The following is a 27,195-nucleotide window of genomic DNA, read 5'->3' as shown; positions in this document are numbered from 1 at the left end:
GTGATAGTCTCAGAGGTCCATTAAAAGCACAGAGAGCATCATGAAGAACAAGGAACACACCAGGCAGGTCCGAGATACTGTTGTGAAGAAGTTTAAAGCTGGATTTGGATACAAAAAGATTTCCCAAGCTTTAAACATCCCAAGGAGCACTGTGCAAGCGATAATATTGAAATGGAAGGAGTATCAGACCACTGCAAATCTACCAAGACCTGGCCGTCCCTCTAAACTTTCAGCTCATACAAGGAGAGAGATGCAGCCAAGAGGCCCATGATCACTCTGGATGAACTGCAGAGATCTACAGCTGAGGTGGGAGACTCTGTCCATAGGACAACAATCAGTCGTATATTGCACAAATCTGGCCTTTATGGAAGAGTGGCAAGAAGAAAGCCATTTCTTAAAGATATCCATAAAAAGTGTCATTTAAAGTTTGCCACAAGCCACCTGGGAGACACACCAAACATGTGGAAGAAGGTGCTCTGGTCAGATAAAACCAATATTGAACCTTTTGGCAACAATGCAAAACGTTATGTTTGGCGTAAAAGCAACGCAGCTCATCACCCTGAACACATCATCCCCCTGTCAAACATGGTGGTGGCAGCATCATGGTTTGGGCCTGCTTGTCTTCAGCAGGGACAGGGAAGATGGTTAAAATTGATGGGAAGATGGATGGAGCCAAATACAGGACCATTCTGGAAGAAAACCTGATGGAGTCTGCAAAACACCTGAGACTGGGATGGAGATTTGTCTTCCAACAAGACAATGATCCAAAACATAAAGCAAAATCTACAATGGAATGGTTCAAAAATAAACATATCCAGGTGTTAGAATGGCCAAGTCAAAGTCCAGACTTGAATCCAATCGAGAATCTGTGGAAAGAACAGAAAACTGCTGTTCACAAATGCTCTCCATCCAACCTCACTGAGCTCGAGCTGTTTTGCAAGGAGGAATGGGAAAAAATTTCAATCTCTCGATGTGCAAAACTGATAGAGACATACCCCAAGCGACTTACAGCTGTAATCGCAGCAAAATGTGGGACTACAAAGTATTAACTTAAGGGGGCTGAATAATTTTGCACGCCCAATTTTTCAGTTTTTGATTTGTTAAAAAAGTTTGAAATATCCAATAAATGTCGTTCCACTTCATGATTGTGTCCCACTTGTTGTTGATTCTTCACAAAAAATTCAGTTTTATATCTTTATGTTTGAAGCCTGAAATGTGGCAAAAGGTCGCAAAGTTCAAGGGGGCCGAATACTTTCGCAAGGCACTGTATAAAACGTTTTTCACAAGGTTTACTTTGAGTCCAGAAGAGCTCTTGAGAGTGGAACTAAAGTTGGCATGTTGTTGTGTTGATTTTTAATTAACCAGGCAAGTCAGTTAAGAACAAATTCTTATTTTCAATGACGGCCTGGGAACAGTGGGTTAACTGCCTGTTCAGGGGCAGAACAACAGATTTGTACCTTGTCAGCTCGGGGGTTTGAACTTTCCGGTTACTAGTCCAACGCTCTAACCACTAGGCTACCCTGCCGCCCCGGGTGAATGCTTATATGTTGGAGAGAAAGGGGAAAACTATTAACACAAAAGCACTCCCACCCTTGTTTAACGTTACCATCCTTCAATGCTAGGGATTGGCCAAACTTCATAGAGTGACTGTCTACCGGTATGAATAGAGCCTTACAAATAATACCACCCACCAACAACCTTCCTTCCTTTCAGAGCAACATAACCGTGACCTCTCCACAGTGCTGTGGCCTGGGCCCTTTTCTCCCTGCCTGTTTTGTGTGTCGAAGGACTGTTGACATGGAATTCCCACCCTGCCGAGAGTACAAACAAGCTTGGCATTAAGACACAAATCCAGGGCAGGACAGACACTGAAGAGGAGATAGCTGGGGCCCCTTTATAGTACATCATATTACTGAGTTGAATAGGCTAGCTGACAGTCCACGACTACTGCACACTATGCTGATACATCCATCTAGTGTAAATGTAATGTAATGTAAATTAAGTTATGGTCACGTCAGGGTTGCATTGTACTGGAGCCTACCCAACATATATTTCTATATAAATTGATATATGGAAAGATCACCACTTTTACTATAGGCCTATAGAAAAAGATATCTGATTTTCTCAAGGCACTATGTAAAAGGAATTTCCAGAGGGGTTATCTTGTTAAGATAATTCATTTTAAAGTCCTAGATCTATTTCCCCAAACTATTTGATACATTTAGTCCTACATGTATTTCAAAACTATTGTCCATGTGCACGAGTCTTCCATACGCACCTGCATTGTGTTGCAACTGTTACGGCTCGAGGCGGGTTCAACGATGTCACCTGACGCTGGGGTTGGGATTGGGCACGCGCCGACGGATTTTTCCTGGTAAAGTTGCCTTGGCACCTGGTGTGTATTCATTACGTCTTGCAACATAAATCGTTTACCGTTTAAGAACCAAACAGAGCGAACGGAACGAAACGGTGAGGGGCCGACTAGAATTTGTCCAATACAAACTCTGGTTTTCGTTTCAAAAACGTGTTCCATTTCGTGTAAATGGTTTGATTCGTTTAGCAACAGAATCGGCGTAATGAATACACCCCCTGTGTTTTGGGTAATCGTTTCACCACAAAATAAATTTATTTGAAGGACTATTTACATAAAATGAAGTGCGCTTATGAAGCCTTGCGTCGACTAATGTCATGGTTTTATCAAATTGTTAGTTTATTTCTGTATCGATTGACTAAAAGTTTGTCGTCTTTTATAGGGTTCGGTTCTGGAATGATAGAAGAGCTCAGACGTAGCAAGCAAGCCTTATAATGGGGCTGTGGAGATTGATGTCATATTGTAATAGAGCAGTGAAGATTATTAAGCAATAATGAAACTGTAGCTTGTGATGTAATAAGGGGCTGTGGCAATTGTAATATCATGATGTGGAAATTGTGCTGTCATAATGGGAATATGACAATTGTGACCATAATGGAACAGCAGAGGTGGAATGTGATGTCATAATTGTATAGGGATGCCGTAATAAGGCTTTGAAGATTGTATGATGTCATAGTGGTTCTATGGAGATTGTGATGTCATAGTGTTGCTGTGGAGGTTGTGATGTCATAATGGTGCTGTGGCGATTGTGATGTCATTGAGGTGCTGTGGAGATTGGGACAACAACATTATAAGGGAGCTATGTGTGTCTAGCGATAATAATGCTCCCATTATCCTCCTGCTGTGGCCTATCAGGCTGCTCTGCAGCTGGGCCAGGACCCAGCCAATGACTGTCCAGACCGCCAGCGCACTGTTCGCCCCGTCATCCAGAAGCGGGTACCTGTACCCCCTCTATATAGCCTCGTTATTGTTATGTTATTGTGTTACTTTTTATTATATTTTACTTTAGTTTATTTGGTAAATATTTTCTTAACTCTTCTTGAACTGCGCTGTTGGTTAAGGGCTTGTAAGTAAGCATTTCATGGTAAGGTCTACACTTGTATTTGGCGCATGTGAAAAAGTTTGATTTGATTTTGTATGTCTCCACAAACTGTCTGTCTGTCTTTGGAAGAGAAGTGAAGATAATGGGTTCGTAAACCAAAATGATTAAAAGGATATGCTGTAATTAGGTGACTCATCTAATTGAGTGTGTGATATTAGATGGCTTCTTGTGTAAATATTTTCTGTCTGGATTTTAATGATTTGTATGTATACCTGTACAGACCTAAAATTATGGTAGCATCCAACTTAATGTGGAAGTTCTTATTTGTTCTTTACTACACTGGACGACGCTGGGCCAATTGTGCACCGCCCTATGGGACTCCCAATCACGGCCTGGTTGTGATGCAGCCTGGATTCCAACCAGGGTGTCTGTAGTGACGCCTCTAGCACTGAGATACAGTGCCTTAGACCGCTGCTCTACTCATGAGCCCCCAAGGGCAAGGTAGAGAAGACAGAGGGAGGGTGGCTAGAGGAAGTTAGGGAAAAGGGGTTCCTAGTCAACTAAATGTATTCAACTGAAATGTGTCACGCATTTAACCTAAATACACTTTGATTCATGATTTAGAATACCGAAACTGGAAGGCACATATTTTACCTGTTGAAATCATGTACATTTATTTTTATTAAAAAAACAAACAATTTACCCACATTTACCTGTAGGACAATGAAGAACTTATAGCATGTTTATCATCAGTTGAAGGAATATATATTTTTTATTGTACATTTTGTCAAGTGTGTTTCTCTCTTTTCTTACTTTATAGTTTTGTATAGAGTATTTTGTTTCTTGTTCAGGTATGCCCAAGTAGACCTACCTCTCTCTGTCTGTTGTTTATACAGTTGTCTGTTGTATGATGAAAGTGAAGTGAAATCATCACTGGCCATGCTTTGTGTGGCATGGTGTGTGGCATTGGCCATGCTTTGTGTGGCATGGTGTGTGGCATTGGCCATGCTTTGTGTGGCATGGTGTGTGGCATTAGCCATGCTTTGTGTGGCATGGTGTGTGGCATTGGCCATGCTTTGTGTGGCATGGTGTGTGGCATTAGCCATGCTTTGTGTGGCATGGTGTGTGGCATTGGCCATGCTTTGTGTGACATGGTGTGTGGCATTGGCCATGCTTTGTGTGGCATGGTGTGTGGCATTGGCCATGCTTTGTGTGGCATGGTGTGTGGCATTGGCCATGCTTTGTGTGGCATGTTCCAGTGTACAGTGACAATTGTTATACGTCCATTGCATTTTTACATGTCAAACCTGTCTGAAGTTTCAAATATCAAATATATTAGATGGAGATGCTTTAGTTAAACAAAGTGCTGTGTGTACGTGTGTGTCTGTTTACTTCTGCCTATGTACAGTATATGTAGGTTTTGCAATCAATTAAGTTAGAAAAATATTGTTTTATATTGGGAATATACTATAAATGTAACACTTTTTAAATAAATAGGTAAAGAGAACTGATGTGTGCCTTTTAATTCTTAATACCAACGTTTTCATCTACACTGGTTCTCAGACGTTATTAACTAACAATTGCTTGAGACATGCATTAGATTAAAATGCTGGTATTGTTGTTATATTCGTCCAGCAGAGGGAGACATTGACTTAACGCTGCAGTACAGTACAGAACAGAATGTAGTACAGTAGTACAGAGTCCCATAGGGCAGCGCACGATTGGCCCAGCGTCGTCCAGGTTAGGGGAGGGTTTGGCCAGGGTAGGCCGTCATTGTAAAATAAGAATGTGTTCTTAACTGACTTGCCTAGTTAAATAAAGGTTAAATAAAATTAAAATAAATACTTTTCTGCATGGTGGCGCACACCTCTGAACATCTGCAATGTCTCTGTTGGTATACAGTGTATCCGAATCTGGAGGTTGACTCAGAACTGCATACCGGACAGAGCATCTGTTTAATTCAGTTACGTGGATATGATCAAAGACTCCAACACGAGTACCACAAATAGTTAAATCTATGGCGTTTACAGTGGGAGCAAATTAAGCATAGCGGGTTGAACAAGCAAGGAGGTGGGCAAAGCCAAGCACAAGCTTGCGAGATCCTATTGTATCATATATTTATTTTAGGGAACGCCTCTCTGGAGTGCACAAAAAACGCATTTTTTTCTACTTTGGCAAAGCGTCAAGTCTATAAATCTTACTGCACTGTGTTCGTAACAGATTTGACTTTTGCGAACATAAAATGTATTGAGATCAGATGTTCCATCAATAAGAAAATTAGCAGACCCGGCCCAGTTTCTCCTCGCTCCATTTCCCACTACCCGCGACTAGACTTCCTCTCACTACCATATTTGGTGGTGAGAAACCGTTGTAAACGGATGCTTCAGCTTTATAGCCCCTGTGATGTGTCTGGGTTATCCCTTCTGCCTGTGCGAAGTACTCTCTTTGATATGATACAGGAAGAGCTATAAATTATAACAATGGAACATACAGTACACAGAAACAGGAAGGAGGAGAGTAGGGACATGAACCACATTTCGCTTTATCTGATTGGACGGTCTTGACGAAAAGGGCGGTTCTTCTGCAGATTCATTGGGAAGTGAAAGCCTCAATGTCAAATAAGCTTGTATCAGCTGTTTCAGACTATTCATCTCAACATCCACTGATAAAAACATCAGCGACGGAGAAAAACAGTCGTCTGCCACCGAACCCTATGAAGATTGAAGGCTTTTGCGGATAGGAACTCAAGGGCAGCGTCAAACGGTTTTCAGGTAGCGAGCTAAAGGTACTTCGTTTGTTTTGTAAATAACCTAATGTGTGTGCTGCTGCCTATATTTGGAGACCATATATAGCTCACAGTTGCACAACAAGATGCAAAATTAACTTGTCGATTAGGATGGATAATGAAAAACACCGTATTTACAATGCCATCATCATCGTGACACCTGTTGTTTACCTACTGCGAGTGTTGAATTAACTTCCTTATTGAATTAAATGCTTAGCCATACGTGATAGATTCAGGGCCTAGCGTTGTTTAGGCTACTGTATGTGGAGGCCAACTGTATGCTGACATTGGGTGGTATGCAGGTTGCGTGCATGAAATTCTAGGTCTTCTGTATTTTTTATTAAAAATAAAATAGTATGTAACTGCAGGCCGCAATTCGGGGCATTCCTGCATGTGCCCTCGGGCATCCCATTGGTTACTGCATGAACACCCCCGCCCCCCTGTCGTGTACAGGAGTCCCTCCTGGACTAGCTAGCTAAACTAGCACACAGTGTCATCGTTCACGCTTACCAAACCCCAGCCGTCATTGTATGAACTGCAGGATAACAGTGCCCATATGGATAGCTATATAGCTATGCTTTCTCTCTTGTTGTGATGTGTGTTTTGTCCTATATTTATATTGTATTTATAAAAAATCCCAAGCCCCATCACCGCAGGAGGTATTTTGCCTTTTGGTAGGCCATTATTGTAAATCATATTTTATTCTTAACTGACTTGCCTAGTTAAATAAATAAAAGCTAGCAACTGTTGTTGCCCCCACGTTTTCTTCTGTGGGGTTTATAAGCAGTTGGCACCCAACTTTATGGTGCATTACCGCCACCTACTGAACTGAAATGCCCCTGCCTCCCGCCTATATACCAGAGTCATAGCTTAAAAATGGACCAATATAAGTATTTAGAGGGTTCCTGCAAATGCAGGAATGCCCACGTGCAGGAACACCCCGAATTTCAGGCTGCAGTTGCACCCTTCTCTTTTGAAACAGAGGTGATTTAGGAAAAGTCAACGCCTCCTCTCCCGCCCTCTCTTCACAGGAAATATGAACTCCCTACCAGGCAGGAGTGTGTCGCTGTGCAGACGCATGACAGCGGGCGCTATGAGGGTCCTCGTGGGCACAACGGGCCATCCTGATACCGTGGCCCGTGCGACCTGCCTCGAGGCTGTCAGAGTGTGCCACTCGGGCTCGAGCCGCAAGGGCAGCGTCAGCACCAAGAAGCGTGGCTATGACATCACCAGAAACCCCCACCTGAACAAGGTAAATCCCTAGACCACCACAGACAGTGCAGTGCCATCAGTTGAAAAGCCACTGCACTCATTTAGACAATTGAGATTATATGTTGCGATGTTAAACAGTGTGTGTGGCTAGATACTTTAGGATTTTGTAAATTAGGCCCTTTCTGTACTCCCCCGGTGTCAGATGAACTCGTGGATACCATTTCTATGTCTCTGTCTCCAGTATGAAGGAAGTTGGAGGTATTCTTGCGAACCAATGCTAACTAGCGCTCGTGCAATGACTGGATGTCTATGGGTACAGTCATTGCGCAAACGCTAGTTAGCATTGGCTCGCAAAACTACCTATAAGTATCCGGTCAGTCAAAGTTCCCATTGATAAGAGAGCTTTCGGTAAAGGGGGTGTGACTGTCTGGTTTGGAACATTATAGTAACATAGATATAAAGGGTGAAGAGTGAAATGCAAGTATGGTTCTGTTTCTGATACTGATATTGTTTGCCCCTGCAGATGTAGGTTCAATTAGGCCTTGGGATCTCTATAACCTCTCTATAGCCTGATCCAAAACAAGCCATGTTACACCCCTCTTCAGGTTATTCTAGGTCATCGTGTTGAGATTGAACTGGACAGGAATTGTCCATTGTTATAACTGCTGTTCTGCACTTTCTATGTGAGGAAATATGATTCAAAAACACACAAGAAAAACACTGATGGCCTTTTTTGTACACCAGACATTTTCATATTATAGGGTATAAGTGTTTTTTGTCTGCTCTTTGCATTACCCAACTCTCTCTATCTATCTATGAAAGTGTAATTGCCGTGGCTAGTCAGCTGTACTTCCTTGATGGCTTTACTTTCAGGCTTCTAACTGCTGCTCTTTCTCACGTGTGTGTGTGTGTGTCGAATTATGTATGTGTGCGAATAATGTATTTCCATTTTGTGGTTGAATTACTTATGTATTTGTTGCACTTAATTTAAATGTTTGTGAATGTTATTTAATTTAACCTTTATTTAACAAGTTCTCATTTACAACTGCGACCTGGCCAAGATAAAGCAAAGCAGTGTGACACAAACAACAACACAGAGTTACACATGGAATAAACAAACATAGTCAATAATACAATAGAAAAAGTCTATATACAGTGTGCAAAAGAGGTAAGGCAATAAATAGACCATAGTGGCAAAATAATTACAATTTAGCAATTAAACACTGGAGTGTTAGATGTGCAGAAGATGAGTGTGCAAGTAGAGATACGGGGGTGCAAAGGAGCAAAATAAATTACAGTATGGGGATGAGGTAGTTGGATGGGCTATTTACAGATGGGCTATGTGCAGTGATCTGTGAGCTGCTCTGACAGCTGGTGCTTGAAGTTTGTGAGGGAGATATGAGTCTCCAGCTTCAGTGATTTTTGCAGTTCATTCCAGTCATTGTCAGCAGAGAACTGGAAGGAAAGGCGGCCAAAGTAGCAATTGGCTTTGGGGGTGACCAGTGAAATATACCTGCTGGAGAGCGTGTTACGGGTGGGTGCTGCTATGGTGACCAGTGAGCCGAGATAAGGCGGGGCTTTACCTAGCAAAGACTTGTAAGTTGTAGAAAGGGACCAATACATGACCTTTCATCCTCCAGACTACTGTTCCAAAGTCTGCTCTCAATTATGACCATTAATCTCTAACACAGTCCCATTCACCCCTTAGCATATTGAAGGACATTTTATATCACCAGTTATTAAAACGTTTTAACAATCACACCATCAAACAGTTCTTAGGTTCTCACGAGTTCATCTGACTCAGGGGGAAAATCCCCATTAACATCACATAGCATGAGAAAGCAGTGATTTTTCTGCCATTAAAGTCCTTGGCCTGGCCACCTAAGCATTTTTTTGGGACGCCTAAATCCAAACAGTGTAAAAAAAACACATATGATGAATGTATAAAAGATAATGGACCTACAGTGTCTTCAGAAAGTATTCACACCCCTTGACTTTTTTCACATTTTGCTGTGATAGTCTGAATTTAAAATGGAGTAAATGTATATTTTATGTAATTGGCCTACACACAATACCCCATAATATCAAGGTGGAATTATGTTTTTCAAGCCTAAATAAGTTCAGGAGAAAAAATATGCTTAAGAAGTCACATAATAAGTTGCATGGAGTCACTCTGTGCAATAATAGTGTTTAACATGATTTTTGAATGACTACCTCATCTCTGTACCCCACACATACAATTATCTGTAAGTTCCCTCAGTCGAGCAGTAAATTTCAAACACAGATTCAACCACAAAGACCAGAGAGGTTTTCCAATGCCTTGCAAAGAAGGACACCTATTCGTAAAAAAATCAGACATTGAATATCCCTTTGAGCAAGGTGAAGTTATTAATTACACTTTGGTTAGTGTATCAATACACCCATTCACTACAGGTGTCCTTCCTAACCCAGTTGCTGGTAAATTAGGAGACCTCAGGGATTTCAGCATGAGGCCAATGGTGACTTTAAAACATAATCAATCAATCAAATGTATTTATAAAGCCCTTCTTACGTCAGCTGGCATCACAAAGTGCTGTACAGAAACCCAGCCTAAAACCCCAAACAGCAATCAATGCAGGTGTAGTAGCACGTTGGCTAGGAAAAACTCCCTAGAAAGGCCAGAACATAGGAAGAAACCGAGAGGAACCAGGCTATGAGGGGTGGCCAGTCCTCTTCTGGCTGTGCTGGGTGGAGATTAAAACAGAACATGGCCAAGCTGTTCAAATGTTCATAGATGACCATAATAATCTCAGTGGTTGTAGAGAGTGCAACAGGTCAGCACCTCAGGAGTAAATGTCAGTTGGCTTTTAATAGCCGATCATTCAGAGTATCTCTTCCGCTCCTGCTGTCTCTAGAGAGTTGAAAACAGCAGGTCTGGGACAGGTAGCACGTCCGGTGAACAGGTCAGGGTTCCATAGCCGCAGGCAGAACAGTTGAAACTGGAGCAGCAGCATGACCTGGTGGACTGGGGACAGCAAGGAGTCATCAGGCCAGGTAGTCCTGAGGCATGGTCCTAGGGCTCAGGTCCTCTGAGAGAGAGAAAGGAGAGAGAGAGAGAGAGAATTAGAGAGCATACTTAAATTCACACAGGACACCAGATAAGACAGGAGAAATACTCCAGATATAAGACTGATCCTAGCCCCCCCAACACATAAACTATTGCAGCATAAATACTGGAGGGGTCGGGAGACACTGTGGCCCCGTCCGGCGATACCACCGGACAGGGCCAAACAGGCAGGATAGAACTCCACCAACTTGGACATAGCACAGCTCCCACACCACTAGACGGATACCTTCAACCACCAACTTAACAACCTGAGACAAGGCCGAGGATAATACGCCCACGAAGATCTCCCCCACGGCACAAACCCAAGGGGGAGGGGGGCGCCAGCCTGGACAGGAAGATCACGTCAGTCACTCAACCCACTCAAGTGACGCACCCCTCCTAGGGACAGCATGGAAGTGCACCAGTAAGGCAGTGACTCAGCCCCTGTAATAGGGTTTGAGGCAGAGAATCCAAGTGGAGAGAGGGGAACCAGCCAGGTAGAGACAGCAAGGGCTCCAGTGCCTTTCCGTTCACCTTCACACTCCTGGGCCAGACTACACTCAATCATAGGACCTACTGAAGAGATGAGTCTTCAATAAACACTTAAAGGTCGAGACCTTGTCTACGTCTCTCACATGGATAGGCAGACCATTCCATTAAAATGGAGCTCTATAGGAGAAAGCCCTGCCTCCAGCTGTTTGCTTAGAAATTCTAGGGACAGTAAGGAGGCCTTGTGACCATAGCGTACATGTAGGTATGTACGGCATGACCAAATTGGAAACATAAGTAGGAGCAAGCCCACGTAATACTTTGTAGGTTAGCAGTAAAACCTTGAAATCAGCCCTAGCCTTCACATGAAGCCCGTGTAGAGAGGCTAGCATTGGAGTAATATGATACATTTTTTTGGTTTGAGTCAAGATTCGAGCAGCCGTGTTTTAGCACTAACTGAAGTTTATTTAGTGCTTTATCCTGGTAGCCGGAAAGTAGGGCATTGCAGTAGTCTAACCTAAAAGTGACAAAAGCATGGACAGATTTTTTTGCATCATTTTTGGACAAAGTTTCTGATTTTTGCAATGTTACGTAGATGGAAAAAAGCTGTCATTGAAACAGTCTTGATAAAAGAGAGATCAGGGTCCAGAGTAATGCAGAGGTCCTTCACAGTTTTATTTGAGACAACTGTACAACCATCAAGATTAATGGTCAGATTCAACATAAGATCTTTGTTTCTTGGGACCTAGAGCTAGCATTCTGTTTTGTCTGAGTTTAAAAATAGAACATTTGCCGCCATCCACTACCTTACGTCTGAAACACAGGCTTCCAGGGAGGGCAATTTTGGGGCTTCACCGTGTTTCATCGAAATGTACAGCAGTGTGTTGTCCGCATAGCAGTGAAAGTTAACATTATGTTTCTGAATGACATCACCAAGAGGTAAATTAAAACACTAGTGGTCCTAAAACAAAGCCTCACAGACATTTACATTGCCAGAGGACAAACCATCCACAGAGACAAACATATATTTTCGATAATGGCTGTGATAGGATAAAACTGAGGATTGTTCAACAACATTGTACTGTAGTTACTCCACAATACTAACCTAACTGGCAGAGTGAAAAGATGGAAGCTTGAACAGAATACAAATATTCAAAACCATGCATCCTGTTTCCTAAAAGGCACTAAAGTAATACTGCAAAACATGTGGCAAAGCACAGGCAGCCTAGTGGTTAGAGCATTGGGCTAGTAACTGAGAGGTTGCAAGATCGAATCCCTGAACTGACAAGGTAAAAATCTGCCATTCTGCCCCTGAACAAGGCAGTTAACCCACTGTTTCTAGGCCGTCATTGAAAATAAGAATTTGTTCTTAACTGACTTGCCTAGTTAAATAAAGGTAAAATAAAAAAGTGTTGTGTTTAGGGCAAATAAAACACATTACTGAGTACCACTCTCCATATTTTCAAACATAGTGGTGGCTGCATCATGTTATGGGTATGCTTGTAATCGTTAAGGACTGGGGAGTTTTTCAGGATAAAAAAAGAAAAGGAATGGAGCGAAGCACAGGCAAAATCCTAGAGGAAAACCTGGTTCAGTCAAATCAAATTTTATTTGTCACATACACATGGTTAGCAGATGTTAATGCGAGTGTAGCAAAATGCTTGTGCTTCGAGTTCCGACAGTGCAGTAATAACCAACGAGTAATCTAACCTAACAATTCAACAACTACTACCTACTACCAAGTGTAAAGGGATAAAGAATATGTACATAAAGATATATGAATGAGTGATGGTACAGAACAGCATAGGCAAGATGCAGTAGATGGTATAGAGTACAGTATATACATATGAGATGAGTAATGTAGGGTATTAAACATTTATATTAAGTGGCATTGTTTAAAGTGGCTAGAGGTTGTTTTTTTTTTTTTTTTGCATCAATTCCCATCAATTTCCATTATTAAAGTGGCTGGAGTTGAGTCAGTATGTTGGAAGCAGCCACTCAATGTTAGTGGTGGCTGTTTAACAGTCTGATGGCCTTGAGATAGAAGCTGTTCTTCAGTCTCTCGGTCCCTGCTTTGATGCACCTGTACTGACCTCACCTTCTGGATGATAGCGGGGTGAACAGGCAGTGGCTCGGGTGGTTGTTGTCCTTAATGATCTTTATGGCCTTCCTGTGACATCGGGGGGTGTTGGTGTCCTGGAGGGCAGGTAGTTTGCCCCTGGTGATGCGTTGTGCAGACCTCACTACCCTCTGGAGAGCCTTACGGTTGTGGGCGGAGGAGTTGCCGTACCAGGCGGTGATACAGCCCGACAGGATGTTCTAGATTGTGCATCTGTAGAAGTTTGTGAGTGCTTTTGGTGACAAGCCAAATTTCTTCAGCCTTCTGAGGTTGAAGAGGCGCTGCTGTGCCTTCTTCACAACGCTGTCTGTGTGGGTGGACCAATTCAGTTTGTCCGTGATGTGTACGCCGAGGAACTTAACTTACTACCCTCTCCACTACTGTCCCATCGATGTGGATAGGGGGGTGCTCCCTCTGCTGTTTCCTGAAGTCCACAATCATCTCCTTTGTTTTGTTGACGTTGAGTGTGAGGTTATTTTCCTGACATCACACTCCGAGGGCCCTCACCTCCTCCCTGTAGGCAGTCTCATCGTTGTTTGTAATCAAGCCTACCACTGTAGTTTCGTCTGCAAACTTGATGATTGAGTTGGAGGCATGCATGGCCATACAGTCGTGGGTGAACAGGGAGTACCTGAGAGGGCTCAGAACGCACCCTTGTGGGGCCCCAGTGTTGAGGATCAGCGGGGTGGAGATGTTGTTACCTACTCTCACCACCTGGGCGGCCCGTCAGGAAGTCCAGTACCCAGTTGCACAGGGCGGGGTCGAGACCCAGGGTTTCAAGCTTGATGACGAGTTTGGAGGGTACTATGGTGTTAAATGCTGAGCTGTAGTCGATGAACAGCATTCTCACATAGGTATTCCTCTTGTCCAGATGGGTTAGGGCAGTGTTAAGTGTGGTTGCGATTGTGTCGTCTGTGGACCTATTGGGGCAGTAAGCAAATTGGAGTGGGGTCGGGTAGGGTGGAGGTGATATGGTCCTTGACTAGTCTCTCAAAGCATTTCATGATGGCGGAAGTGAGTGCTACAGGGCGGTATTCGTTTAGCTCAGTTACTTTAGCTTTCTTGGGAACAGTAACAATGGTGGCCCTCTTGAAGCATGTGGGAACAGCAGACTGGGATAAGGATTGATTGAATATGTCCGTAAACACACAAGCCAGCTGGTCTGCGCATGCTCTGAGGACGCGGCTGGGGGTGCCGTCTGGGCCTGCAGCCTTGCAAGGGTTAACACATTTAAATGTTTTACTCACGTCAGCTGCAGTGAAGGATAGTCCGTAGGTTTTGGTAGCGGGCCGTGTCAGTGGCACTGTATTGTCCTCAAAGCGAGCAAAAAAAGTTATTTAGTCTGTCTGGGAGCAAGACATCCTGGTCTGCGACGGGGCTGGTTTTCTTTTTGTAATCCGTGATTGACTGTAGACCCTGCCACATACCTCTTGTGTCTGAGCCGTTGAATTGCGACTCTACTTTGTCTCTATACTGACGCTTAGCTTGTTTGATTGCCTTGTGGAGGGAATAGCTACACTGTTTGTATTCGGTCATGTTTCCGGTCACCTTGCCCTGGTTAAAAGCAGTGGTTTGCGCTTTCAGTTTCGTGCGAATGCTGCCATCAATCCACGGTTTCTGGTTTGGGAATGTTTTAATCGTTGCTGTGGGTATAACATCGTCGATGCACTTTCTAATGAACTCGCTCACCGAATCAACGTATTCGTCAATATTGTTGTTGGATGCAATCTACGTGATCGAAGCAGTCTTGAAGCGTGGAATCAGATTGGTCAGACCAGCGTTGAACAGACCTGAGCGCGGGAGCTTCTTGTTTTAGTCTCTGTCTGTAGGCTGTAAGCAACAAAAATGGAGTCGTGGTCAGCTTTTCCGAAAGGAGGGCGGGGGAGGGCCTTATATGTGTCGCGGAAGTTAGAATAACAATGATCCAGGGTTTTACCAGCCCTGGTTGCGCAATCGATATGCTGATAGAATTTAGGGAGTCTTGTTTTCAGATTAGCCTGGTTAAAATCCCTAGCTACAATGAATGCAGCCTCAGGATATGTGGTTACATAGAGTCAAATAAAGTTTGTTCAGGGCCATCGACGTGTCTGCTTGGGGGGGAATATATACGGCTGTGATTATAATCGAAGAGGATTCCCTTGGTAGATAATGCGGTTGACATTTGATTGTGAGGAATTCTAAGTCAGGTGAACAGAAGGACTTGAGTTCCTGTATGTTGTTATGATCACACCACGTCTCTTTAATCATAAGGCATACCCCCCCCGCCCCTCTTCTTACCAGAAATATGCTTGTTTCTATTGGTGCGATGCGTGAAGAAACCAGCTGGCTGTACCGACTCCGATAGTCTCTCGAGTGAGCCATGTTTCCGTGAAGCAAAGAACGTTAGTCTCTGATGTCTCTCTGGAATGCTACCCTTGCTCGGATTTCATCAACCTTGTTGTCAAGAGACTGGACATTGGCGAGCAGTATGCTAGGGAGTGGTGCGCGATGTGCCCATCTCCGGAGCCTGACCAGAAGACCGCTTCGTTTGCCCCTTTTACGGAGTCGTTGTTTTGTGTCGCCGGCTGGGATCAGATCCATTGTCCTGGGTGGAAGGCAGAACACAGGATCCGCTTCGGGAAAGTCATATTCCTGGTTGTAATGATGGTGAGTTGACGTTGCTCTTTATATTCAGTAGTTCCTCCCGACTGTATGTAATGAAACCTAAGATTACCCGGGGTACCAATGTAAGAAATAACACGTAAAAAAAAAAAATACTGCATAGTTTCCTAGGAACGTGAAGCGAGGCGGCCATTTTTGTCGGCGCCGGGGTTGTGCTTTCACCAGACACTGGGAGATGAATTCACCATTCAGCAGGACATTAACCAAAAACACATGGCCAAATCTACACTGGAGTTGCTTACCAAGAAGACAGTGAATGTTCCTGAGTGGCAGACTTAAATCTATTTGAAAATCTATAGTAAGACCTGACAATGGTTGTCTTGCAATGATTGACAACCAATTTGACAGAGCTTGAAGAATTTTGACCAGAATAATGTGCCAATGTTACACAATCCAGGTGTGGAAAGCAGTTAGACTTACCCAGAAAGACTCACAGCTGTAATCGCTGCCGGAGGGGTTTCGACAAAGTATTGACTTGGGGGTGTGAATACTTATGCAAATGAAATATTTCACAATTTTCAATAAATTAACAAAAATGTCTAAAAACATCTTTTCACTTTGTCATTATGGGGTATTGTGTGTAGATGGGTGAGAAAAAATATTTAATCAATTTTGAATTAATGCTGTAACATAACAAAATGACGAATAAGTCAAGGGGTATGAATACTCTCTTAAGGCACAGTATATCTTTTTTCATAATATAATCTTTGAGTACTAACAATCACCAAAATAAAAGCTAGGCAGTCAGGGTGATTTGAAAATTCCAAAAAGAACACTGCATTCGCCATGGCAAAATGCATGGAATTGCAGGAAATTAACCTTAGAACTACAACATTTTATCTCAGCTCCATGGCAGAATATGTAGACTAGCAGGACATTTGTTTTAAAATTGCAACATTTTCTTTCAGCTCCATGTCAAAATGTACAGAATTGCAGCAAATCTGCTTTAAAACTGCAAAAAAAATATCTGTACTTTATGGATAAATTAGTACAATGTACAAAATTGTCTTAGTCAATTTCTCTACACCGCCAAGATGGGGGGGGCCTCTAAAATGTTCTCTTAAATTCAGCTGCACCGATGGGCCGACGACGCAGATTGCAACACCCCCTGCCACGCCCACCAACTAAGCCCCTTTTTGATCCAGAAACCCGTATGTCACTGTGATTGACATATTAACAGCTGTTTATTATTAATGGACCAAACCCCAGGTGCAAGTGTTACATTAGGCTATCATAACTTTACATATTGACACTACAATAGTAGCACATTTACAGTAGCAAGTTCCTGAAAATTTGATTTATTTCCATGACGAGCCTCTTGCTTTCTGAAGAATTCTTTCCATTTGAAGAAAGAAAGAAGAGCTAGAGCGAACGAGTGTGTGAGAAAGAGGGAACGCCAGAATACTGACATGATAGAGTAGTGGCACTAAGCACAACCAGACCACAAAGTTGGGGTCCGGTCAGCCCTCTGAGCAACTATATGAATTTCCCTACATGCAATAGACCTAAAAAAAAAAAGGAATGCTCAAGACATGATCAGAACCACAACACAGCTAAAGCTCTAAAGCTTCTCTATTGAAGACAATAATTGTAAAGGCCTGATAACTGGGTGTTTATGTGAACAAGAGCTAGCTAGATCAATGCTAGCTATACCAATGCTACAACATTGGATGGTGTCTGTTACACAGCGCTATCGTTGACCCTTTATGTTGGATGTGTGCGTCTCCACCCCCCTGCAGGGCATGGCCTTCACCCTACAGGAGCGCCTGCAGCTGGGCATCCACGGCCTGCTGCCCCCCGTCTACCTCTCCCAGGACGTCCAGGTGCTCCGTATCATGAAGAGCTATGAGGGCCGCAACCCCCTCGACAAGTGAGAGCGCACACACACTCACTCAGATGCAAATAAAACACACACAACACACATACTGTATGATGGCTAAAAATACACAAATACAGTAGCTTTAATCTCCCTCATCACTTACTGGTATTTGTTTCACCTGGTTCTGTTTTCTTTCTCTCTCCCCCCATTTTTTTTCTCTCTCCCCACTTCTCTCTCTCTATTTCTCCCCCCATTTTCTTTCTCCTTTTCTCTCTCTTTCTGTTTCTCACTCTTTCTCTCGTCCTCTCTGTCTCTTTCTTTCTCTCTTTTCTTTCTCTCCCTCTCTCTCTCTTTCCCTCTCTCTCTGTCTCTGTCTTTCTCTGTCTCTCTCTCCCCCCATTTTCTCTCCATTTCTCTATCTTAGGTACATCTTGCTGATGACTCTGCAGGACAGGAATGAGAAGTTGTTTTACCGCCTGCTGACATCTGATGTAGAGGAGTTCATGCCCATTGTCTATACCCCCACTGTAGGGCTGGCCTGCCAACAGTACGGACTGGCCTTCAGGAGACCACGGTAGACATGAAACACACACACACACATACATGCACGCACGGACACACCCCCAGTGAATTGTTGTGTGTTGATCGATGATAGTGGTTCTGAAGTGTTAGTATGTATCCCACAGAGGTCTCTTCATCACCATCCATGATAAAGGCCACATCGCCACCATGCTCAACTCCTGGCCTGAGGAGAACATCAAGGTAAGGAGTGCCTAACACACACACTTTACTCCATGGTACAGGATATGGACATTAGGGTGTAAACAATTTTCACCATGTGAACCAAACCGTGTGTGTGTATCCCCAGGCCATTGTGGTGACAGACGGAGAGCGTATCCTGGGTCTGGGTGACCTGGGCAGTTACGGCATGGGCATCCCAGTGGGTAAACTGGCCCTGTACACGGCCTGCGGAGGAGTGCCACCCCAGCAGTGTCTACCAGTCCTGCTGGACGTAGGCACCGACAACCAGGTACTTCTACCGGGAGTTTTCAGGACCCTGTCTTTCAAAGATAATTTGTAAAAATCCAAATTACTTCACAGATCTTCATTGTAAAGGGTTTAAACACGGTTTCCCATGCTTGTTCAATGAACCATAAACAATTAATGAATATGCACCCGTGGAACGGTCGTTAAGACATTAACAGGTAGGCAATTAAGGTCACAGCTATGAAAACCCAGGACACTAAAGAGGCCTTTCTACTGAAAACACCAAAAGAAAAATGCCCAGTGTCCCTGCTTCTGCGGGAACGTGCCTTAGGCATGCTGCAAGGAGGCATGAGGACTGCAGATGTGGCCAGGGCAATAAAATGCAATGTCCGTATTGTGAGACGCCTAAGACAGCGCTGCAGGGAGACAGGAAGGACAGCTGATCGTCCTCACAGTGGCAGACCACGTGTAACAACACCTGCACAGGATCGGTACATCCAAACATCACACCGGCGGGACAGGTACAGGATGACAACAACTGTCCGAGTTACAACAGGAACGCACAATCACTCCATCAGTGCTTAGGCTGTCCTGAGGCCTGTTGTAAGGCAGGTCCTCACCAGACATCACCGGCAACAATGTCGCCTATGGGCACAAACCCACCGTCACTGGACCAGACAGAACAGGCAAAAAGTGCTCTTCACTGACAAGTCGCAGTTTTGTCTCACCAGGGGTGATGGTCAGATTTGCGTTTATCGTTGAAGGAATGAGCTTTACACTGAGGCCTGTACTCTGGAGCGGGATTGATTTGGAGGTGGAGGGTCCGTCATGGTCTGGGGCGGTGTGTCACAGCATCATTGGACTGAGCTTGTTGTCATTGCAAGCAATCTCAACGCTGTGCATTACAGGGAAGCCATCCTCCTCACTCATTTGCTACCCTTCCTGCAGGCTCATCCTGACATGACCCTCCAGCATGACAATGCCACCAGCCATACTGCTCGTTCTGTGCGTGAGTTCCTGCAAGACAGGAATGTCAGTCTTCTGCCATGGCCAGCAAAGAGCCCGGATCTCAATCCAATTGAGCATGTCTGGGACCTGTTGGATCAGAGGGTGAGGGCTAGGGCCATTCCCCTCCAGAAATGTCCAGGACCTTGCAGGTGCCTTGGTGGAAGACTGGGATAACATCTCACAGCAATAACGGGCAAATCTGGTGCATTCCATGAGGAGGAGATGCACTGCAGTACTTAATGCAGCTGGTGGCCACACCAGATACTGAAAGTTACTTTTGACCCCCCCACTTTGTTCAGGGACACATTATTCCATTTCTGTTAGTCACATGTCTGTGGAACTTGTTCAGTTTATGTCTCAGTTATTGAATCTTATGTTCTTACAAATATTAACACATGTTAAGTTTGCTGAGTTTATATCTTACCTAGTGAACTAAATATGCTGCTGGTAGTTGTATGGCAGTGAGATCTAAGTAGGGTTAAGGTAAGAATACAATAATTTTAGGATTCACCAAGATTGCCTAACAGTGTTGTTCAATTCCAAATGGACCCCTAGCCCCTCCCCCCTCCTGTAGCTCTGAAGGGGTTGGACAGGTGCTAGATGATGATTTGGAATTCAGGGCTCCACTATCACTTAGTTACTTCCCTTATTTCCTGGAGGCCCTCGTCATAGAGCTTGAGGGTGAAATGTTATTTTTGATCAGGCACTCCTGGAAGACCCCCTGTACATCGGCCTGAAGCACAAGAGGATCAGAGGAAAGGAGTACGATGACCTCCTCGATGAGTTCATGCAGGCAGTTACTGACAAGTAGGTTGTGTGTGTGTGTGTGTGTGTGTGTGTGTGTGTGTGTGTGTGTGTGTGTGTGTGTGTGTGTGTGTGTGTGTGTAATTTGACTGACTGTTCACTGCTCCACGGAATGCAGGTATGGAATGAACTGCCTGATCCAGTTTGAGGACTTTGCCAACTCCAACGCCTTCCGTCTCCTCAACAAATACCGCAACCGTTACTGCACCTTCAACGACGACATCCAAGGTAACTTGTTCTCTTTTTCCCTGTCAAATCTACTCGCTCTCCATACGCCTTATTTGCTGTGTGGATGACTGATACCCTCCTGTTTGTATGGATGACTGAAGCCCTCCTGTGGTCTTAGTCAGAGACACATAATAGAGTTTTGTGTACTGTTGAAAGATGGATGTGCAAAACCATTCTGACTTCTGAGAACAACCGTATAACCCATCCCTTGTGTTTCTCACCCTCTCTCTTATTTCTCCTGTGCTTGTCTCTTTCTGTCCCTGTCTCACTCACTCTCTCCCAGGCACAGCCTCAGTAGCAGTAGCTGGGGTCTTGGCTGCTCTGAAGATCACCAAGAACAAACTGTCAGACCACACCTTTGTATTCCAGGGGGCTGGGGAGGTAAGAGGACAAATGCGCTGATCTCTGTTCATTATAAACTCCAAAACATGTTGATTTTTTTTGGAAACCTCACTCTTGAATCAAGCCTTGAAAGATAACACAAGCATGCAGATGAAATGGCTTGAAAATCATCATGTTGCATGGCAGTGATTGGGTAGATTGCTTAGTAGCAGGATTCATCATGGAACTGTCTTTTTTTTACAATGGTGTCACACTTGAGTAAAAGTAAAGATACCTTAATAGAAAAGTTGCAAAAATATTTTTGGAAGTATCAAAAGTATGTTATTTCAAATTCCTTATGTTAAGCAGACCACATGGCATCATTTTTACAAAAACATATTTTTTTACTGATAGCCAGGGGCACACTAACACTCAGACATAATTTACAAACGAAGCATGTGTGTTTAGTGAGTCCGCCAGATCAGAAGCTGACCAGGGATTTCTCTTGATAAATGTGTGAATTTGACCATTTTCATGTCCTGCTTAGTAATACAAATGTAATAAGTATTTTTGGGTATCAGGGAAAATGTATGGAGTTAAAAGAACATTATTTTCTTTAGGAATGTAGTGAAGTAAGCCGTCAAAAATATAAATACCCCCAAAACGACATAAGGAGAACTTTCAAGTATTTTCATTTAAGGACTTTACCACTGCTTTTTTTTATTACCCAGGCTGCACTGGGCATTGCCCACTTGCTAATCATGGCCATGGCGAAGGAGGGGGTGTCGGCCACGGAAGCCGCAAAGAAGATCTGGATGGTCGACTCCAGGGGCCTCATCGTCAAGGTAACAGAAATACTATGTTATCATAGCTAACCTCCTAATACACTTGAATAGATTCAAAACGCTGATCTAATCAGCCTTCTCCTGAGCTGTCCACCAAGACATTGGTCGTGTTCAGTAGGATGCAATGTTACAGAATTTTCAGATAGAAAGATCATGTAGATCAGTTATGCTGCACTGTCATGTAGAATAGGGAATAATGTCAGTCAGTTCTATGGGCAACGTTCAGAACGTTACAGCCTCCTGAACTGGATTCAGTTGTATGTCAGACTGACTTATGTTACCATGGTGTGACTCACAGGGCAGAGGAAACCTGAACCATGAGAAGGAGGAGTTTGCCCACGACCACGCCCACATCAAGACCCTGGAGGAGGTGGTGCACACCGTCAAGCCCACCGCCCTCATCGGTCAGTTGCCATGATCACATATTGTCTCACCAGTGTAACTAAGGCTCATCTGTCATGTACAGAATGTTTCTTTAGAAACAGACCAGTAATGGACACTGGACAGAAACTCAACATTGCAGAGCATCTCAGGAAGATATGCGTGTTTTGTTCTCACACTCTGTACTCTTTTTTTTTTTTTTTTTTTTTTTTTTTTTCTTCTGTGTGCAGGAGTGGCGGCCATCGGAGGGGCGTTTACTGAGAAGATCATCAAGGACATGGCGTCCTTCAACGAGAGGCCCATCATCTTCGCCCTGAGTAACCCCACCAGCAAGGCAGAGTGCACCGCCGAGCAGTGCTACCAACTCACCGAGGTGCTGAAACTCTGATCCGAACCTAGAGAATAGACATTCACTCACTGTTCCCATGTTAGAGTGCCAATCAATGTACGCTTACTAAATATCCTTGCTGTCATAGAAATAGAATGATCTGAAATAGAATTAAGGCTCTCTCTTTTGCGCTCTCTCTCTCACTTTGTCTCGCTTGCTCTCTTTCTCATTTTCTTCCTCTGTCCCAGGGGCGGAGCATCTTTGCCAGTGGCAGCCCCTTTAATAAGGTGACCCTGGCTGACGGGCGCTCCTTCATCCCCGGTCAGGGGAACAACGCCTACGTGTTCCCTGGCGTGGCATTGGGGGTCATCGCGTGCGGAGTGCGCCAAATCTCTGACGACATCTTCCTCACCACAGCCGAGGTAACTGTTTGCCTTTTAATTTGACATTTTCAACAAAAAACATTCCCAAACAGCAGAGGGAAAGAGTGTATGTAATGCTTATCAATCCAATGATCTAATACTATTGTTCAAGTTGAATAATATAATATTAGTTTCAATTTCAACATTTTTCTGTCCACTCGTAAAATATAATAAAAAAAATAAAAAAATTCTACCCTGTAAAATACATATTTTTATATTATTGTTCCAATTCACCTTGTGTCATTTGAAAATTCAAAGTAGAAATATTGGTGTGGTGAGGAAAACTGGGCGATTTCTAAATATGTGGTTAAAGTTTCTTATTCTGTGATGTCATTAAGGATGGTATATCAAGGTAACGGTAACTCAAAGTGTACACATCTTATGTATCAGGTTTACATCTACATTTTGTAAATATTATATAATGAAATATGAGAATAGTTTTGTGAAGATAGCATTGTGATTTTAGCCATCTAAATGAGAAATGTTTTTCATCTGAACTTGTGCCCAGTCAGTAGCCACGCCCCAGTGAGCTCAGTTTGTGCCAGCACAACCTCCCCTGTTATTGTAATGGAAAGAAGTTAGCATCTTGGGGGCATGATAGGTGTGTCAAAATTTCTCACTCATGATTATCCATAATCATGGTAGCATCCACATTAATGTAGAAGTGTTTAGAAACAGTCTGCACTTTAACCTCAGTCATTGAGGTTAAGGTGCGGCAGGGTAGCCTAGTGGTTAGAGCGTTGGACTAGTAACCAAAAGGTTGCAAGTTCGAATCCCCAAGCTGACGAGGTACAAATCTGTCGTTCTGCCCCTGAACAGGCAGTTAACCCACTGTTCCTAGGCTGTCATTGAAAATAAGAATTTGTTCTTAACTGACTTGCCTAGTAAAATAAAGGTAAAATTAAAATTGTATTTCAAATCAAAAGTGGTAGAGCATAGAGCCCTCCCATTTCTTTACTTCTCTTTTTCATTTTCTGTTTCTCTCTCAGGCGATAGCTGACATGGTAACGGAGGAGCACCTGGCCGAGGGAAGACTCTACCCTCCACTCAATGGCATCAGAGAAGTGTCCTTTAAGATCGCTGTCAAGGTTAGAGACTGACTCCACCCCACAAAACCATCAATACCAGCATTACATTCCCCCATCAACACAGATTTGTTACTGCAGAGAGACACTTTCTCCATGTCAATACATTAGTGTTCTGTGTAACTAATTTATATTTTTCTCTACCCATCTCTCAGGTGGTTGACTATGCATACAGACACAAAATTGCCTCCCTGTACCCGGAGCCCAAGGACAAGGAGGCGTTTGTGCTCTCCCATGTCTACAGCCCCGACTATGACTCCTTCGTCCAGGACACCTACGACTGGCCCCAGGATGCCATGAAAGTCCAGGACGTGTGAACTCCATCAGCCACCTCTCTTTCTATCCCCAACGTTTGATCCCTCAGTACAGCACAAGGGAGCTACACATATCAGACATGCGCTGCCGCCTCTCCAGATTTCGCATAATTTCACCAATCACAGTCGCGTTCCCCTGCTCAGACGTTGCATGCATCAACCAATGGTTGCATTCCACAGCATCGACAGTGCCTTTCGGCACCAGATTGCTATAACATATGTGGTTAACTCATACATAAAATACCTATCCAGGTGTTGTAAGATCTGGCATGTGTCCTCAAGGCCTGGGGAGAGAAACGCGCCCAAAGCCTTCTTCAGATAGGTCATCAAGACGAGACACTCCATTGCCTCTAGACACTCCCCAGTGCCCATAGAATGTAATACATAGGATGTACATCTGTAGGAGATTACAAATGGTTAACCAGCAGAAATATAATTTAAGGGGTATTTTTCTGAAGGTTCCGTCATTTCATTTGATGTCCCCCTTGACTTTTGTAATTGCTTTGTTTACCATATTTCTGTGTCCATATAATCAAATTGCCAGGTTAGTGCCATGACGTTTCATGTGTAACTTGAGGGAACGCTATCTGTTCTATATATTCTATTTTGAGATTATTTATTTGTGATTGATACAGAATCTGAAGACCGACTGTTCTGTGTCACCAAACCCCTAATAACACACTCCGTTGAGCATGTTTGGACTAGCTTTAATAACTAATAGGCTAATTTAGGAAGAAATGGCATATTCCCAAAAGGTCTCTGTCATCTATTGTAGGGTGCATCTCAATAGTTTTACCTTGCTTCCTTTGCTTTGGAAAAGTGGATGGGTGAATCCCATATTGCCTTTACCTGTCCATTGTTTTCAAATTAGTCTCGATAAAAGAGAGGAGACAAGCGTAGGAGGAGACTGCCAGTTTTAGACTGTTAAGCTGGACCTCTTGTCCGGACATAAACGCAAACCCTCATAGTGCCGGCCTCCGTTTGACCTCCTGACCTCACATGTAATATCCTGCAGATTCTTGTCTTTAGTTGGATGATTCTATCAGATATTAGCAAAGAATATGTACACGCTGCAGTATCATTGATTTTAAAGCACAACTCCAATATATTATTTACTGACAATTTATTGCTCCCTGTTGTCACTTAATACTTTAGGCTACACTCCTGCCAAAGCCTGGGTTACAAGAGGACCAGTTTGATAACCTACAGAATTTAAAATAGGACACCCTGTTCATCTTGTATTTTTATTCTAGACTTCCCTGTTGATGCGTGTCAGAGTTTTAACGAGATGACTAGCTACATTTTTATCCCCGACATCATTACCATTAGGAACTGACTTTTACATTTGAGTAATTTAGCAGTCACTCTTATCTCACTTACAGTAGTGAGAGCAATTTTATATTTTCTTCATACTCGTCGGCATTGAACCCACGAACCTGGCGTTGCAAGCGCCGGGCTCTACCAACTGAGCCGCAAGGGACTTCAGGTTTGTGCGGTGCCCGACGTTTGTGTACATGATAGAGGAAGCTTTAATAAACACTAGTGTACCACTAGCCCATGCATAGACGCTAACTACCTTTAGCATCTATTCATGGCGGTAACTTCTGGCCGGGGGAGTTTTGTTAAGAGCACCGACGCTTGTTCTGAACGTTAACACAAATCGCTTGCGGTATGATTTTGGAAACATAAGGAAAGTAGCTTTCATATCGGCAAAAACATGTTTTAATAAAAACAAAAAGGTTAAATTACTACACACCTTTTATAGGGTTGGTGTTCCCACACGGCCATATCTCCATGTTGCAGCGCTTGTTTACAGAAGACCACCTGTGCTTATTAGTTATCTATCGTGCTCGAGCACCTGTGTAAGCATAACTGGAGAGAAAGTGTAGTTCGTCAACGGTAGGCATACAGTTGTATGGATGTCTGCAAACCTGCTTCAGTAAATTCATCTTTTATTTGGTAAGATTCTTACTCGCTAATATGAAAGATAAGTTCCATATGTTTCGAAAACCGTATCGCAACGATGATTGACATTTCTAAACATTAAAACAGAGCGTCGAGTTATAGTTCACATGTTCCCACCAATAAGCAGTGCTTATAGCTGAGAATGCCTTGGGTTCTCGAGAGCAAGAGTAGCGCCTATAATAATTATATATGTGATTGCCTCTTTGGGTATGCTTTTTTTAATAATGGAGGGGTTGCATCTTTTTTGTGTGTAGTTTTGTATAAAGCGTTGCCTGTTTAGGTGTTTCGCAAAAAGTAATGACAGACATGGTAAATGTTATATTCTTTTCCCCCAGAGAATATTATACTCTGCTTAGGCGTGATGCACCACAGAAGGAATTCTATTTGGGGTTCAAGGAAAAATGTATGTTTTGAAGGGAATAAAAAGACACTAAGTGAATATTGTTAGCAAAACTACTGAGTGTTTTGTTGATTAACGCATTTTGTGTCATGCTGCAGATGTAGCGTGTGTCCTTCCACACGTTGGTTTCTCCACTGCAGCTGGAGAATCTCTTAAACTGCAGACATCGCTGCAGCCCTGAGCACTGGTCTATCAGCAGGCAACAGCCAGCCCTGAATCAAGAGGAACAACACTTTTTATTGGCCTTATTCATTGAAAGACAGGAAGAGTAACTAGAAGGGCAACTCTTTACATTTTATATAGGCCTTATTATTCCAGGATCACTTGAATAACCGTGGCTAAGGGATGTTCTTAAGCGCAACGCAGAGTGCCTGGATACAGCCCTCAGCCGTGGAATATTGGCCATATAGCACAAAACCCAGAGGTGCTTTATTGCTATTATAAACTGGTTACCAACGTAATTATAGCAGTAAAAATAAATGTTTTGTCATATCTGTGGTATACCACTGCTGTCAGCAAATCAG

General features: G+C 43.4%; 1 protein-coding gene across 2 annotated transcripts; it reads left to right on the top strand.

The window, feature by feature from the left end:
• Positions 1–5,969: 5,969 nt before the first annotated feature.
• On the top strand, positions 5,970–26,710 carry me3 (malic enzyme 3, NADP(+)-dependent, mitochondrial). 2 transcript variants are annotated; one of them, XM_064976214.1, is made up of 15 exons: positions 5,970–6,184; positions 7,230–7,450; positions 17,504–17,634; positions 18,008–18,157; positions 18,270–18,345; positions 18,452–18,613; positions 20,282–20,385; positions 20,501–20,610; positions 20,894–20,991; positions 21,663–21,776; positions 22,075–22,180; positions 22,388–22,530; positions 22,734–22,907; positions 23,897–23,995; positions 24,148–26,710. In XM_064976214.1, exons 2-15 carry the CDS (start codon positions 7,235–7,237, stop codon positions 24,307–24,309), a joined length of 1,845 nt encoding a protein of 614 aa, XP_064832286.1. In that variant the 5' UTR covers positions 5,970–6,184; positions 7,230–7,234; the 3' UTR covers positions 24,310–26,710. The 2 variants fall into 2 exon arrangements, with proteins under 2 accessions (XP_064832286.1, XP_064832284.1); XM_064976212.1 differs by having other exon boundaries at positions 5,970–6,198.
• The last annotated feature ends 485 nt before the right edge of the window (positions 26,711–27,195 follow it).

The sequence above is a fragment of the Oncorhynchus masou genome, chromosome 10, assembly GCF_036934945.1.
Source record: "Oncorhynchus masou masou isolate Uvic2021 chromosome 10, UVic_Omas_1.1, whole genome shotgun sequence".
Lineage (NCBI taxonomy): Eukaryota > Metazoa > Chordata > Actinopteri > Salmoniformes > Salmonidae > Oncorhynchus > Oncorhynchus masou.
Note: the sequence above shows the minus strand (reverse complement) of the source record. Positions and strands in the feature narration are given on the sequence as shown.

What these genes read in the sequence shown, in the direction of transcription:
- me3 (XM_064976214.1), top strand. Translation starts at nt 7,235, where the DNA reads ATGAACTCCCTACCAGGCAGGAGTGTGTCGCTGTGCAGACGCATGACA. An exon ending in GGCCGCAACCCCCTCGACAA is followed by an intron (nt 17,635 to 18,007) that starts GTGAGAGCGCAC and finishes TCTCTATCTTAG; the next exon opens with GTACATCTTGCTGATGACTC. An exon ending in ATGCAGGCAGTTACTGACAA is followed by an intron (nt 20,386 to 20,500) that starts GTAGGTTGTGTG and finishes CACGGAATGCAG; the next exon opens with GTATGGAATGAACTGCCTGA.